Here is a 17434-nt window from a genome sequence, read left to right on the forward strand (position 1 = left end):
GAGTGGGGCCAGGGAGATGAGCATCCAGTCCGTGATGGCCTCCCTCCTCCCCCTTAAAAGGATCATGAAAGATTTGGGAGGCTGCCTGTGGGAACAGGAGATTCCCTGGGATGACAGCCCATCTCCAGAGATCAGTTCTCCCGGAGAACGTTGATGATTTGGATGGTGGATGCTATGGCAACACCTCCCACTGTGGTCCCTCCCCTCCCCAGGCTCCATCCCCAAAGCTACAGGGATCTCCTTACCTGGAGCTAGCAACTCTTCCCCCGCCTGCCAGTGAAACACCCCCTGACCCCCTTAAAGGGACCAAGGTCAGTCCAAAGCATCAGGGGAAAATACAGATGTGGCATGGAAGCCAGCCTCCATTCCCCACCCCCTGACTCCCAAGCCAGCTTTTTGCCCACAAGCAGCAAAGGGTGTGCAAAACTCAGAAGGGAAAGGGGGATGTCATGCTCAGTGTGTGCATTTTCAACAGCCCTCCACTGACCAGTGACGGCGTCATGCAGCAGATTGCCATGTTGCTGAGGGTGCCCCCATGCCAATCACCCCCCCCCCCGTCTCATGGCAGAGCTGGAGGAGGAGCTGGCAGGGCGAGCTGTTGAGCAGGGGATCAAAGAATCTCCAGCAGGTCCCCCAACAGCTTCTCCATGTGCACATGTCCCTCCCTGACATCCCTTGCAACAGCAAGCAGCCCCTCCAGGTGCTTGGCAGCCACCATCGAAGAGTGGACTGCAACCACATTGCTCTCATAGGCCCCCAAGAGGAGCCGCAGGTGTATGAGAACTGCCATAGCTTTTACAGCCTGAATGTTCAGGCATCTTGCACTCACAAGGGCATCTTCATGGACCTCATGGTCACGTTTCCAGGAAGTGTCCATGATGCGCAGATTTTCGTGGCATCTAGCCTAAACCGCCACGTGGCCAGAAGGCAAAGGCTGGCTGCTGGGTAAGTAGTCTGGGAAGGGAGGGCTGGGCAGTTTGAAGGCTGCCACAGTCCTAACGATTCTCCTTTCAGCCCTGCCAGGTGACTGTGGATGTCCCCTCTTCCCTTATTTGCTGACATCCTATCCTGCGGACAACACCAGACTGTGCATGCCCACCACCAAGCATGCATGGTCATCGAACGGTCAATCGGGTAGCTGAAGATGTTGTTCCATTGCCTCCACCACACAGGAGGGCGCAGGGCGATGCAGCCCCTGGCAGTCACCAAGCTCTTTGCCATCTGTACCATGCTTCACAACACTGCCATCCATCAACAGTTGTTTCTACCCTTCCAAGGGCCCATTCTCTCATTTTGCTGAAACGGCATTACTTTTCACAGTTCCACAAAACAGACACAGCATGCCTATATAGGAACTTCATCTCTTCTCCTAACAGATTAATATCAAATGCATGACATCTATATATGAGGAAGTTGGAGTTTAAAATGTAAAAAGATAACATAAGCATAAGGATAACTTTTAGTGTAAAGTAGAACATCATCATTCTGGATCCACCAAAGCTTGAGACTGGGTTAGTTGAAATGGAGTGTCCACAATTCAATCCAGGAATGCATGAAGAACTTAGCATGGATGAGTTTCCATGTGCATGTTCCATGGCCCCTAACACTGTTGTGGCCCTGACCTGGATGGCCCAGGCTAGCCTGATCTCGTCAGATCTCACAAGCTAAGCAGGGTCAGCCCTGGTTAGTATTTGGATGGGAGACCACCAAGGAATACCAGGGTTGCTGTGCAGAGGAAGGCACTGGCAAACCACCTCTGTTAGTCTCTTGCCATGAAAACCCCAAAAGGGGTTGCCATAAGTCGGCTGCGACTTGTCGGCACTTTATGAACACACAACACTGTTGTGGGGCAGTGTTTTTGCTGACTCGTCACTAAAACACAGACTTTTGTACCTTTAGCATCCTACCACAAAAGGCGTGTAAAATGACAAGGTGTCTGTACAACCACCCCTTGCTATACTGGAAAGTCATTTGGCATCGCAAGTGAGCAAAAACACCTACCCTCCCTCTACTGCAGAGCATCCGTTATTTCTGAAGTGGGTTCAGATCTTTCAAAAAACAGCGGGTCCCAAGGGCCCCACTGCAGAAAGGTTTCCACTCTTGCCAGAAACAGAGTCCAACAGGTGTGGAACTTCAGAGTTTATATATAGTGTTTCTGGGTGAATTATAAGCATCAGACAAAAATCAGGGATATTCCCTAACATAAATCTTTTGCCCAGATTTATATAATTAGCAAGGTCCAATAAAATGCCTCTCTTTCAGTCACAAGCCTTTTGAAATTGCCTTTGAACACTGCAAACATATGCAGCAACCTCATTAAATTCAAATGTTAAATTAGTTCTACCCACATGTCTGAAAATTGCTGCATGGTACTTTTTTCAGAATGACCAAGTGACTGAGTTTGAATGAAGAACATTTTCAAAAGCCCTGAATCATGAGACCCATGAGTATGAAATAATCAGTGTTGTAGCAAAAATTCAGCTTCTATTAATAACGATGTGTATTCCTATGATCAGACGCTAAAATTCTTTTGAAAGCATTAGGGTACCTGTATTTTGAATACATAAAGTATAACCTTTTAAGCAATCCTGTAATAGTTAAAAACATTCTCAGTTAAAATTATGGAAATCATTACAGAAACTTTAAGACTATGAAGATCTCTGCTTGAAAATGAAATAAGATTCTAATCTCAGACATGAAAGCCACCGATTGCAGTGGTCACAAGATACAGGTCATTTATGCATGGTTGTTTTAACCTCCTTTATTCCCCGTTTCAGCCAGGATCAAAGTAACCTGGGTTGGGGAAAACTGTACGTTTGGGTGGGATGATCAGGGACGAAACTGTGTGCTAATGGAGGCATGAATACAGAAAAGCAGTCTCCCAAGTTCAAATCAAGCCCCACCCCTTTAAATGCTGCTCTGTAATTGGCTTACCTCGCGAGAGAAGATTTCCTTCCCCTCAAACCCAACTGCCACATAAAATAGCATTTTAAGAACAAAAAACAAAAAAAACCCCTGAGCAATCTGAAAGAAGAGGGGAGGAGAAATCCAAGCTTCGTTTTAAAAAAGCCTCTTTTGCTCAGAAAGAGCTCCGAGGTAGCAGGAAGCACTTGAAGCCCTGCCTCTTTACACACTGTTTCGTGATTGACTGTGAGAGAAGCCAATCTTCTGTGCTTCCCCTGTTTGGCTATCTGAATGCTGCCTTGAAGAGGGGTTTGGAAAAGGGTGGGGTGAAGCTCAACCCAAGAAAGTTGTATGCTCACTCAGTGATTCCGGAATGAGCCAGGATAAATGGATTAATTCGGGCAAGAAGAGGAATGGGAAAAGCCGGGTTCATTTTGCATTGAAACAGGGTTGAGCTTCCAAGGAATGAGGTAACGTGCATACCCAAAAATTTGATCCTGGCTGAAACAGGGAATAAAGGAGGGTTAAGTGACCATGCATAAAACGCCACAGTATCGTTCATGTAAGTATACAAAAAATCCTTAACACTGATGAAAAATATGTATTTGTGGACTCCAGTCCAATTCTTCTGCAAAATCTATGAAGTTTGCACTACCTGTTGTCATCGGTGCTTCTTTCCTCCAAGAGAAACTGCCCATTTAGAGCTGGGGGGAAGCTTCTGAAACACGCGGGACTGGGAATTGTGGAAAGTAGAGACACTCTGCCGGAATTATCGCTCCTCGGGCAAGGGCGAGGGAAGTTCTCTCAACTCTCAACGATGGTTTTGTGGGGGAGGGGGTACAGTGGGCGGCTGGGCAAAGGGAAAGCTCAAAAAAATAGTTTCAGTGAATGTGCTCTGATCATGGAATTATTAGACCAACATGGCTGTTATTAATCGAAGTGGTGTCCCAGACAGTTCTAAACCATTTCTTCTTCTTGGCTGTTCCTGTATTTTTTCCCCTTAGATTGTAATGCATGTCATGCTTTGCCATGTAGCAATGCCACGTACTTTTAAATTAGGTCTGACCTGCACGGCTTTCTTGCATCATAAAAACTCCCACTCAACAGATTTAGAAGATCACAAAACACTGTAAGTAGTTCTTACTTTTTAAACACACACAAACACCCCCCCACACCAAACAATTACAGTTTAAAACTCTGGATTTTAAAAACAATCTCAGCTTCATTATGTGACAGAACATTAACGAAGACATTAGTGAAGACAGACGTTAGTGAAGTATACCGAAAATTCTAATATTTCCACATGACCAGGAAGCTAATTTATTCCTCAGAAAATTATATTAAAAACAAGTTTCTTTAATCAAGAGATGAGCCCGTAATGATACTTGTACATCAGTGTCCTCAGTTCTGAGCACATTTCAAACACAACAGGTTTGATCAAAGAGTAGTTTCTCTCTCTCAAAAAAAGCAATCCTATGATTCAGTAATTTATGTATTCTGAAATTAGCTGATTAATGTTTACAGGCTACTTTTTCACATAGGATCCTACATTTACAAGTGTATGGTGTGCCTAATAAACTGTCACTGCAGTGATGAAGGACACAAACAGCAGCATTTTTTAAGCAAACTTGAAACACTGACAACACAGTACCTAACCAGAGCAGAAGCAACGCAGCCACTGAAGCCAAAACCCTCTATCGTGTCATTCACTGTCATGCATGGTTTTTCCTCCCGAAGGACTCTCTTACCTGTTTCCTGGTCCGTGTCTTTCCTGTTCTAAGTTTGATGTATCTGGCTATCAGTTCATTCCTACCTGAAACAATAAGAATTTACAATGAAGGCCAAAGCAGCGATTCAGAAAGAATGCGTGAATGTTAAAAACGCATGACTTAGAAATCCAGACCTAACACCATCTGTAATCTCACGTGTTTTTTAGTTCTTTTCCCAATACCCGAATTTCAGATTAAATAACATGAAGAAAGTAGCGTGTAGAGTGAGACTACAAGGAAAATATTTTAAATAGTTTTAAACACTACATCAGAGACCAAACCAAGTGACAATTATCCTACAAGAGCCATTCCAAAATTAAGCAGCATTTTGTGACGTCAATATAATCTGACTGTTGAAAATGGCAATACTTTTCAGAACTAAAATGGCAGTATGTAAGATCAGTATTCCATCTACTCCAGCATGCTGCTTCACACCGTGACCAACCAGTTGGCTTTGAGGTCCCACCAAGAAGGCAGCCAAGGTCTTCCCCTGATGCCTATTAGTACTGATATTCAGAAGTTTACTGTCTCCGTATGTGAAGGATTTCTTTACTTACTAGGGCTAGTAGTAATTGACAGACCTATCCCCTCCATGAATCTGTCTGATTCCCTTTTCAAAAGCCATCTATGCTTTTGGTCATCTACTGGCAGTGAATTCTACAATTTATTAATCTGTTGAGTAGAAAAGTTTTGTCTGTCCTGAATCTTTTGCCCATCAATTTTATTGGGTGCTCCTGAGGCTCCAGTGTTATGGGAGAGGGAGAAAAGGTTATCTTTTAATTCTTTTAACTGCAATTTCTACCAATCAACAACAATGAGAAAACAAGAAAGAGAAAAAACAAGATGTGCCCTCGATCAAAAAAAAGAAAACAAGATAGTACATTTATCAGTGCAAGTAAATCAAGTATTATACTTTGTGGGCTGTTAAGCGGATACCGTGCCTAGAGGATGAGAGAATGACAACTGACCCTTTGCTCATTTCTGATCCTGTATATCAAATACATTCGGAATAACCCCAGTTAATTAATGCACTTCTCTCCAATGTTGTGGGAATGAAGGGCAGCCAAGGAAGGAATAAACAGGTCTGACGTCCTGATCTTCATTTCCTTATCCAGCCCAGTCAGGGGTCAACAGGCACAACACTGTTTTCCCCAAATAGACATGAAACATTATGGCAAAGTGACACCAAGGATAGAAGTCACTCCTTGAACAGATTTGGAATTTTTTTTTTTTTTTTTTGTAAATTAGAACCAAGTTGGTTCGTTGTGGCTGTTGCTGCTTGCAGTGTCCTCAGGGTTGCCACTATGCCGGCAAAGCTCCTCCCTTGCTCTTCCTCCATCACTATGAAGCTTCTTTCACACAAAGGTAACTGACTTCCCCAGCCCCTCATTGCAATTCTGTACCCCTCCCCTCAAGGTTCCAGTCTCTTTTCCGTTCTCAGTCTTGCTTTGTCTCCAGGGTCTGTCTTCACTCCACTGTCCTTTCTTGCAACCTTCTGTAAGTTCCTCTGTCCTCCCAAGGAGTTCCCTTCTAATTTCGCTAGATTCTCTTTGTCCAACCCACTTCACTAGCACTGGTAACTCCCTCAAGTCTTACCCTTTCTGTACTGTAGGGTGCCAGGTAAACTCTTCTCTTGTGGTCTCCCGACTCCACACTCCCACCTCTGCCTTCACTGGTGCCAAGCACACTGGTCTTTGGCTCTTGTATGTTCCATGAGCTCCCTGTGGCAGCCCCAGCATTTCGCTCCCAGCCCTCGCTGCACCCCCAGCTCTGATCCTTCTGATCCTCCACCTTTCCCTTGGAACTCTCCTTCCTGTTACAAGCGGTGACAGTGGCCGTCTCTTTGTCTCCATCCCCTGCCTCCAGTCTCCCTGCTGCTTCTTTCCTCCCTTCCACAGGTGCTGCGTCCACTCCCTCAATGCAGCTTCCTCCCCCCTTGCTGATCTCCCCATCAGCCTTTGAAAACCCTACTTGTTGGGTCAGATCCTGCCCTCTCACGGACAGCAGCACACCACTTCCAGCTCGGTCATTTTTACATCCGACCGAGCGGTTAGAGGCCTCCATCCACTGGCTGAGCCCCGTGGGACTGTCTCTTTGGCCACAGCGGCTTTCATGCCTCTAGCATCTTAAAAATGACTGAAAGCCCATTCCTGAACCTAAAGGATGAAAGTCCTTTGGAGGCCAGAAAGGGGCTGCGGTGGTGTTTGCCCCCCCCCCCCGTGCCAGCGCCCGTGCCACTTAGGCCACCCAGGGTGGTACAGACGCCAGGGGGGGTGACACCATCCACCCGGTGCTGCCGCAGCAGTGCCACTCAGAGACGTTGGCACAGCCTCACGCCAGCGTCCAAACGGCACACCTCTGTGCACCGTCCTCCTGGGGGCATTCCCGGGGCGTTCCCATGCAGTGCCAGGGGAGGAGCTGCCTTTAGGCAGCATCCTAAGGCCTTTTGGCCCAGGAACGCCCCCTTTCCCTTTTCTTGAGATACACCACCTTTTTAGGTGACATGTCCCTGTGCAACCCTATGGAGCGGTTGAACGGGTTTTTGAGGGAAGGGGAAAGTTTCGGCCTCAGTGTGTGTGTGTGTGGGAGAACCTCCTTTGGAGGCAGTGTGGCTGCGCTGCCTCCATTCACCAGCACAGTTCTTCTCCTCAGGAATGGGCTGTGAGATAGATAAGCATGGGCAGGACAGGATAGCACAAGGGCTAATAACTTTTGTGGATGTACAAGTAACAACTGTATTGTTTTGGAATACAGCACTATATAATGTGTGGTTCCTCTGCCAGAGAGAGACAACACAACATGGCAGCTAGAATTCTGAACTTTGGAGGTATCTGGATCAAATTTGTACTCTGCCATGAAGATCACCAGGCCAGTCACTATGTTACAGGCTCACCTATCACACCATTGTTCTCCTCTTCCCTACTGGGGTATGGTTATTGGTCCAAAGAGGTAAGAAATGCCTGCCAGTATTATTTCATCTATCTGTTGTCTTACTTTTGTTCTCAAAATGACCTGACCAAGGAGACTGCCAACACTGTGTCAAGTACTGCAGATAACCATACTATGTGCTCAGCTTTTCATCCCCTCGGTATGGTAACTCTCCGATATAAAAAAGAGAAGATATTGACATACAAGCATAACCAAGAGTGCTTCTGGCATTATTATAAACAGGTGCAGGGGTCAAACTCAGGTTTTATATTAAAGGAATTTTGCCTTGATTGGGTGAACTATGTTTTATTTCAGTTTCAGCATTCAACTGAATTATATTACAAACCAACACACGGAATGACAAACAAGCCAGTACTTAAAAAAGCATTACTTTGCTCAGCTGTTAACATTTGATCCAAGTGATAATAAATCCAATAAAGCATTTTTTTACACACATACATACATACATACATACATACATACATACATACATACATAAATGTTAGCAGTACCTAGGAAACAATAATCCTTCTTTTAGCTGTACAAAGTTTGTAAGAAAAGTGGGAAAATGTTCAAGTTCTGTTATCAAATTTGTAGACCTTTTTCCCCCAGGTCTGCTTAATAAAAACACAACACTAAAATCTCTAACACATAATGCTTTCCTCTGGAAAGTACTCAGTCTTGAGCAAACTTGGTACCAAATCCAATTCCAAATTAATTCAGGGGTGGTAAACAGAATTTTTATTCCTATTACAACTGTTTAGTGTTAGTTTTTAATACAGATTTTACTAGTAGGTGGATTGATGGTATCGGAATGGCTATTCCATGCAAACAACCTTACAAAAAGCATTTTAAATCAGCCTCAGTGACGTCTGCATGTGTTTGGGCCATCTCTTATAGTCACATAAGGCATGCTATAAACATGGTCCCTTGAGCTTAGTGGAGGGGGAGACACTTCTTGGAGGGGAAAGAGGACAATTTTAAAGCCAAATTAGCTAACAAGAAACCTCTTGGAGATAAAAGTCAGCAACCGATTAAACAGTTTCAGCCACCATGGAAGACAGCGGCTATTTAAAAACCACGAGCAAAATCTATTTCGAGGCTTTAAAAATATTATAGGCAGGTGTTAAGTCATCCCCATAGTGAGTTTTGAGAGTGGTCTTTTTAGTGAGTTTTGAGAAGGCTTACAGAAAACGTAGGCGGAGCGGGCGGGGGGGGGGGAGAATCGGGCAACGCTTTTCTATCCAGGCAGCATTTTGTTCAGACAAGCTTACTGCAGAAGGTCATGTGACATAGGCCAAATAAACAGCATCTGGGGATTTTCAATTACAGACCTTCACCCAGCATGCCTGCACTGTAATCTCTACCAGATGAGGCTCAGGCCTCACTATTTTCAATAATTCACACACTGTGTACACATAACATGACAATAAGGGCATTCATGCAACCGCCTGATTCGCACATCAAAGCTCCCAAATGGCCAGCTGTAAGCATGCTTACTGCTGAATAATTCATTCTTTTCACAGGCTTGAAAAAACCCTCAGCAGGACTTGGCAAGCTTGTGTTCTTTCCTGTGTGGTATGCTAAACTCAAATTTTGAAAGAGGTACAGCCCCACTTTAAAAAAAAAAGGAGATTCAACCATTTAAATGTACATTTGCAAGGATTCAAATGGCTTTAAAAAAATAAAAACAGTCAACTGAACGGAGCTACAATTCCAAATGAAAGAGCTCAGGGAGAGAGAGCAGATACAAAACACTCATGTTTGTAAGGCAGGTGTTTAATAAAAAAAGCAGCTTTTCTGCTGCAAAGCTGTCTCTTGCATAAATCACATATACAAATCCCCCCCCAGCATTACCAGATGCCTAGACGTTTACAAGTTCAGCAAACTTAATTTCCATCTAACTAGTATTTGTTCTACCACAGTGCCTTAACGAGTAGGCTTTATACAAAGACCTCCGTTGCTTGAAAAAAATTGTAATCACCACCACAATGGAGCCAATCTTTAAAGAGCTCGGATAGATCTGTATTTGGGTTTTGGTTCTTTTTGTATTATTAAGAGGCTCAAAAAAAAAAAAAGTGCAGCTATCATTTTGATTGCAAGATCCCCTAAAGCTCTTGTAACTACATTACTGTACTCTGATAAATTTGCTGCCCAAATCCTCTCAAGTATGGCCTTTTAAGGCCATTCCCTGCTTCATAATATCAACTTTTCTTATCTGTCAATCAACCCTAGAACCAGCAGGCTCAACTAGTAATGACCTCCCCTCACAGCAAACACATGCTGCTCACCAGCTGTGGACTGTGTATTTTTACACCCTTTTCCCTATCATTCAGAACGGTTTCCTCTTAATCACAATAATCCTAAAAGTGCTAAAACATATCAATCGTCCTTTAAGCCCTGCCTACAAAAGGCCAGCCATCCTGCCTTTATGGGCTTGTCCAGCAGCAGCTGATACTTCATTCAGCTGCAAATCCAATTTAGCAGCTACAAGAGGTTTAACATCCCTGGAAAAATATTGGGTGTTGATCCTGCACAGTTCAATCAGCAATATTCCTCTAACATATTGTTTTGGGTTTTCTGCCATATTTGCACTTCTGTTGGAGTTCCCTATTTGATCTCAAACACAGTTTTATTGCTGGAATTACTGTTTATCCTGACTACATAGGTTTTTTTAAAAATCATTGTTGAGTATGACAATATTATGAAAGCATTCCTAAGTCAACTGTTACAGATGAAAATACACTAAAAGAGGAGAAACGCCAGGGTAAATGAACTGGAAAATATACATTTATATATCATTCTAAAGGAACCTGCTCAAAATATCATTTGTGTGCCTATGGGAAAATCCACAGCAATTAATTTGCTTTTTGTAGATTATTTAGATGACAAACAAGCCATGAAAACAGTACATTTATTATAGTATTATAAATTTGAAACAAAAATGACTCCATATGCTTAATTTTTTAATAAAGCCAGAACTGCAAGTGCTCATGTCCCTGTTTTTTCCAACACAAAATGCAAAACTGGTTTTGCTCTATAAATGAACCTGCAAGGATCAGAACCCTGTTTCTCTGATTCATTGTTTTTAGTTCTGTTCCACAAGGTGCCGTCCATGATAATCTCATGTTCTGCAAACTCTGTTCTTAATGACCACAATCTAACACAAGACTTGATTCATTGGGTCTGAATAATCTTAATTCTATGTTGGATTGTGGTAGGCTATTTAGCCATTGCAAACCCATCCTGCAATTCAATGCAGCTATTTGAAGGACCAAGGAAAAATATAAAGAACTGCAAAGGAATGTTTCAGTTGCTATAATTACCAAACTCAGATTTATTTTATAGTGTTGCTAGCCTCAGCAATAGAATACTTAAAATTTACAAACGGGCATGCTCTGGGTTAATTTCAAAGTTTTGATAAAGTTAATCTACTGCCTTTGCTATGCGATAATTCAGTCTATTAAGAATGTAAATATTAAGTTGAAAACCCAGAATGAAGTCTGGTCCATGCTGAACAGAGAGAAAATGGAAATAGTGTCTTCTAAATTAGATGGCAGAAAGATAATTATTATCTATTCCTCTTACGATGTATAAACAAACTAGTTAAATACAATTTTATAGGCCAAATTTGTATCTGACTTTTCCGAAGTGCTGATTTATACAGAGAGTCAACCAATGTTAAACAAGTGTTCTTCGCCAAGAGCTCCTAATGTAAAGTCCAGCTTGGACAGAAATCCTTCAAATGGGCAGACAATAGACTCGCTCATCTGTCATGCATGATGGATGAGTTAAGGAGATTAAAATCAGTATTTGCATCATAATAGATAAAAATTAGCAAAATAGAATTTCTCAGTAGGTGGCTTCAGCTCTACTTGTTCTTCCAGGGAAAAGGGGGTTCATTTTTAGAAGAATTACAGTTGCCTTACAATATTCACTTGAAGGGGCTTTACTTTAAATGCTGATGGGTTCTCACACTGAAGAATGAAATAAGGTTAACATGGATATGTTTCAAAATTTATAATGTAATGCTGTGAGATTCGGAATGCATCTATTTTCTGCTTCTGAACCATTTAAGAAGGTGTCTGCATAAAGCAAGTCTCGTTTCCTATTGCATAGAAGAGACACTATCTTGTAAATTTAATTAAAATTATAACAAAGGGATGTTCATGGTTATATCAAAATGCTGTACATGTGTATACACCACACTATAGCATAAACAGTTAACATGAGAATAACCAGAATAACATGATATGGGAAACAATCCAAAAGCCTTTCATACTAAGATGTTTTGGGGAACTATGTACTTAGTAGTACCCAAGTCATGTTTGAGTGCAATGTAACTCAACATACTTCCGCTCTTGGTAGCAAGCTACTGGTTGTGGAATTCTGCTTTTCATGGCTCTTACCTCCCACCGACCCCACCCCGTGAAACTGTCTGGCCTGCCCAATCATGTTGTGAATTTGATACAGAAAGACAGAACTGGGTAATTCTGTCTCAGTGAGTTTACAGCGTCACTTACTGTGACCATGTCACCTATGCAGCACAAAGCCATTGTTTTACAGATGCAAGCTTCTTCCAGGGGTAGGTTTAAAAACAGAAAGAGGAATGCAGTTTGTTTATTACAGTGATGGCTATCATGAGTTTATGAAAGAGTCCACTGCCTTGCTTAGGCCTCCCAATTAAATAGCTCAGTAACATAAATAAATGCTGTGTCCATCAACTGGCAGTTGGGGGAGTTGCATCAAAGACTCTTCTGTAGTATGGAAGTTGTTTATTTAAAATGATTTGGTGTCTAGTGTAGAAAAGAGATTTTTGCATTTACTGCAGGTGCAAGGAGATAGTTCAGCTCACATTGGGTTAAGGCAAGAGATCTGGAATCAAATTACACATGATGACAAGTTCAGACAGCCTACAAAGACCAAAAGGAAAGCATGTAATCAATGCGGCCTCATTTTTTATGCATATAACCCCTAAACTTGATTTCTTAATGGTTGGTTGTGAACTTGGTTATTTCCTCCAGAACTTATTTTTGAAGGTGGTGGTATTTGAAGTAGAATTTGTGTGAAAGTACATTTTCTCCCAATTTGTGAATACACATGCCTCGAAACATTTTAAAAAAAGAATCAGATCATTAATATTAAGAATGTTTCTGCGCTTTCAAGTTCAAAATCTAAGAAACAGAAGAGAATGATCGTTCTAGTTCCTTTGACACCAACTATGTATCATTCCCTTTGCCATCTGAGGGGAAAATCAGTCCATCATTCAGAACTATCTGTTGGAATTAAAAGGTTAGTTTTGTTTCTTTGTCCCTTAACTAAAGACAGTTATAATGTAGACAGGGAAAGAGAAAGAAATGTAAGGTGCATACAGGATGTAGCAATGATCTCTTCCTGGATTAAAGAGTAATTACAGTTTAAATTAAAGATTAATTAATTTTGTTAAATAACAGGTTGGATCCAAAGGTTCTCTGCAGGTTACAGAAGGGCATCTTCCATGAGCAGAGGGGTCCCTCTGAATTCAACTACATCATCTGGATCTGTTTTGACTTCTTTTTTTTCACGTAGGGAAGAGCAGCACATCTGAAATTCCCACATGCCCCCCCCCCATCCAGGTACATGATCATTTATTATACAGTAGATCTGGGCCTGTCTCCAAGCAGCTTATGGTAAAATGGTTCGGTGGAAGTGCTTCCACAGTACAAAATGCAACCCATCATACCCAGCACAGAGAGGAGAACAGGGTTCTTCCACAACACCCCTGCTTCATCAGATGAACATTGAGGGGCTAGGACTCTTCTTCCTCAAAACCAGTAGTATTGAACTTACCTAGCAAGTTGCAAGACATTCTATGTGGTAACATGCATTATACCACTATTGTCCAACAGAATGAGCGATGTGACAGAAATGTGCTCAGTGGAAAAGCAACTGCTCTGGAAAGAACCACCAATAAACAACACCTGTGGCAAAACATTCAGAGTCTAATAGTTTGCAGCTTCCCCCAGTGGTATAATAGAGTAAGCAGGAGAGATTAATGCTACCATCCACATGACGAATCTCCCTTCTACTCACATTCTCTTCAGCATGGCTTATCATACTGAATGAATGGCTTTAGCTAAGAATAACTCAAAATTTTGACAACACCAACTGATATTTCAAAATGACCAGAGATACCATTTCAGAGTTTAGAAACACAATCTGATAGTGGGGAAAGGGGTGGAATACTTGAGTGGACCAAGAACAGATGATTAAATGTTTCAGTACAGTCACCCTTCCTAAGGCTGATGTCACTGCAAAAGTTAACCTGGAATTAACTGCAAGAAAAAAAATCTGTGCATAAAATTTATATAAAAATCCAGTATTTGTGAAAATATAACATGAAAACCCACTCCATTTAATTTTTATAATCTTTACCCTTTTTATAGTCTCCCAAGACCATGACCTTCAAAAACCATTGCCATATAGGCTATTATTAGGGTTGCCAGCTCTGGGTTGGGAAATTCTTACAGATTTGTGGATAGAGCCCAGGGGAAGGCAGGGTTTGGGAATGGGAGGGACCTCAGCAAAGTATGCCATAGAGTCTACCCACTAATGCTACCATGTTCTCCAGGGTACTGATCTATGTAATCTGTAGATAAATTGTAATTCCAGGAGGTTTCAAGGCCCCACCTGGAGGCTGGCAACCCTAGCTATTATGCCATTTTATAACTCCTTTTGTAACTGCTGTAACATGCAAGCCTACTCCTGGATTTTGACATTAACCTCAAGAACAATTTATCCAAAAGAAAAACTGCTACGAAGAACACATACTGCAACTTTCACACAGATCGTCATGGCGAGGTGTCAAATGGTGACTTGACTCATTCAGTTTTTGACATTAAAAGAACCTGATATATGTCCTCCCAAAGAAAATCAATCTAGTTTTGTATTAATATCTGATAAAGACTACTAGAGAAAATCCCTATTCTCAATGACATACTTTGTCTCACAATCAAAAGTCTTAATGAAGTGTAACACTTGCCTCACCTTCATCTGCAACTCACGCAACCTACCTATGTTAGCAGAGCAAAACCACCCCTGAATCAACTCTGCTTACCCACACAAGTCAGGATAGATGCTGTATTCAAACATAAGGAGAAGTTTCGATGATGGATATGATTAGTAGTTATGCTTGTGCACTCTTTCCTCCCCTCACACTCAAAATTATGACTGAAGACTTCCTGGTTTTAGAAGCCTTCAATTAAACTCCAATCAGATGTGATGGATAAATGTGAGAGCACCTGGGCAAACTGGAATGTATTTAGTTAGAAGCTTTTTATGCCTCTCCAGAGTTCTGCAGGAAGTTTACTTCATCCTCACAAACCAGGATTTTAAACCATGATTTAATGCCAGCTTGTGGTGAGGATTAACACTCCAACACGCCTAGGTGCCAAACCTGGAAGCCTTCAATTACATTCCACGCGTAAGAGGAGGAAGGGAGAATGAAGACACAGCACCTAAATCTATGTGTGTGCCAATCACAGACAAATCATGGTTTAGCATGACCTCTAAAAGCCATAGACTCTTAAAATGTTGCTAAAAGCATGACCCACACGAGATTCCAATCCATAATGAATGTCACTTAAGAAAAGAATAATTTGTGCATTATTTCCTCTCATACCATATACAGATCCTGTCACACATGTATAATACAGAATAAATTTAATAGGAATAGCAGTTTCCTAGAAAGACAAGGTACTGGTGACATTTACCTGTTTATTATAAAACCACAAAATATGGACTATTATATTGAGCTATGCATGTTGCAATGGCATACAATAATGAATATGTATAATTCTCAACATGGCCCTACCTGTGGATACTTAAATCCCTGTCTATGGAGGCCCAGGTTGCAGCCGTGGTCAAAACAGCGTTTTCTATCTACACCAGGCCCGGCAGCTGGCATCCTATCTCTCCCGCTCTGACCTAGCCACAGTGATCCATGTGACGGTAATCTCTAGGCTAGACTACTGTAACTTGCTCTACGTAGGGCTGCCCTTGAAACTGATCCGGCAGCTCCAGCTGGTACAGAATGCGGCAGCGAGACTCCTTACAGGGGTCTCGCCCCAAGAGCATATAAAGCCAGTGCTCCGTTAACTGCACTGGCTCCAGCTGGAGTATCGGATCAGGTTCAAGGGTTTGACCTTTAAAGCCTTAAATGGCCTGGGACCTTTGTATCTGCGGGACCACCTCTCCTGGTATCCCCCCCCCCAGTGATCTTTACGGTCATCAGATAACTTACTGGTGGTCCATGGCCCTAAGAGTGTGTGGCTGTCCTCGATGAGAGCCAGGGCCTTTTCGGCACTGGCACCGGCCTGGTGGAATGCTCTGTCTGGTGACATCATGGCCCTGAGGGACCTTAACAGAGTTCCGCAGGACCTGTAAAACAGAGCTTTTCCACCAGGCCTACAGTTGAGGACAGCTGTGGGTATCATCTTCTGCTGGCTTCCCTATCCCCACCCCTTGTTCTATGTTACTCTCTTTATTTGGGGGGGGGGTCAATCTACTGCATATTCCGGGCACTATGGGCCAAATTAAGCATCATCTGGAGTTTTTAAGGGTTTTTACTTAGGTTTTGTTTAATTTTACAATTATTACTTTTATTGTTAATGTTTGATATGTTTAATGATGTTCCCCGCCCTGAGCCTGGTCTTGGCCGGGGAGGGGAGGGGGTTATAAATTGAGCAAATAAATAAATAAAATAAAAAATAAATCTGGAGACAGCAGCCATGAACAGATGACATAGATCTTTCTACAAACCTAAGAAAAGTGCCAGGGGGTCAGAAAAATCTGACAAAAAAGCCACTGGGGGGGGGGGTTAACTCCCACGCAAATAATAGAAGCAGCACATGTGCCTTTAAAAAAATGCCCTTGCATTGGCCATTTTGGGGGTTGCTAGGCAATGACAACAATACTGGCAACCTTCCAGCCTTGGTTTCTGTCAGTATAAGGCAGGTGGCAGGGCTCTTTCCAGGGCTGCTGGGCCCATGAGGAAGGCCTCATCACTGCTGGGCCTGTCATCAACCAATGGGAGACTTGTTTCCATGCAACCTGTATGACTCGCTGGGGCCTGGCTTTTTGCTACTTTTCAATAGCAGACAGTGTGGTACAGTGGCTACAGTTTCAGACAAAGATCTGGGAGACCCAGGTTCTAATGCCCACTCTCCCATGGAATTTGTTGGGTGACCTTGGACTAGTGACACAAAGCTGTATTCAACTATCAACATCTCTTGAAAGTATACAGGCTCAGAATTAGGGTGTAGGTCCTAAGAAATGAAGTAAAACAGAGACAGATTTCCAACCTACGTTGAAAAGTACAGGTGCCTGCCATTGCTCCCTCCTCCATCATGGGCTGGAGCAAATAGATGTATGCATGAAGCAAGCTCACACTCACAGACAGCTCTTTTTCAATTTGCCCTCCTCAGGTGCCTTGGTGGTGCGAATCCAATCTGGGATCTGGAATGGTGGTTCTGGGAGCCTGCCAGAACACAGTAGCCATTGGTCAGGTGTTACTCATATCAGAGGCATTTTCGCCCCAGTATTCGCAACATATTGATCCAGGAGTGACTAATGTTTTCCGAGCCTAGCTGTCTCCATCAATACTGGTTCATCTCCATAAACATCAGCCCTTCCTAAAATGAAAGTTTCCCCTATTCTCATCTGTGACAGTTACAACCTTTGCATCTGTGTTACCTTAGCTTTCTCTGGATGGTCTTATTTGAAAAAACTGCAAACACCTTCTTGGCCACTGTCTTCCTAATAGCTATTGTTTCTGTTCTACCAGCCACACATGC

The 17434-nt window shown here is 42.6% G+C and overlaps 1 protein-coding gene across 3 annotated transcripts in view; it reads right to left on the reverse strand.

The window, feature by feature from the left end:
* Positions 1–17434, reverse strand: part of TEAD1 (TEA domain transcription factor 1) — a 134799-nt gene that overhangs the window by 62045 nt on the left and 55320 nt on the right. For all 3 annotated transcript variants that reach the window (XM_056850925.1, XM_056850923.1, XM_056850922.1), the window contains exon 2: positions 4653–4717. In XM_056850925.1, the coding sequence (XP_056706903.1) occupies positions 4653–4717 (65 nt within the window). The remainder of the gene's footprint in view (positions 1–4652; positions 4718–17434) is intronic.

Source organism: Euleptes europaea, chromosome 6 (genome assembly GCF_029931775.1).
Source record: "Euleptes europaea isolate rEulEur1 chromosome 6, rEulEur1.hap1, whole genome shotgun sequence".
Taxonomy (NCBI): Eukaryota; Metazoa; Chordata; class Lepidosauria; order Squamata; family Sphaerodactylidae; genus Euleptes; species Euleptes europaea.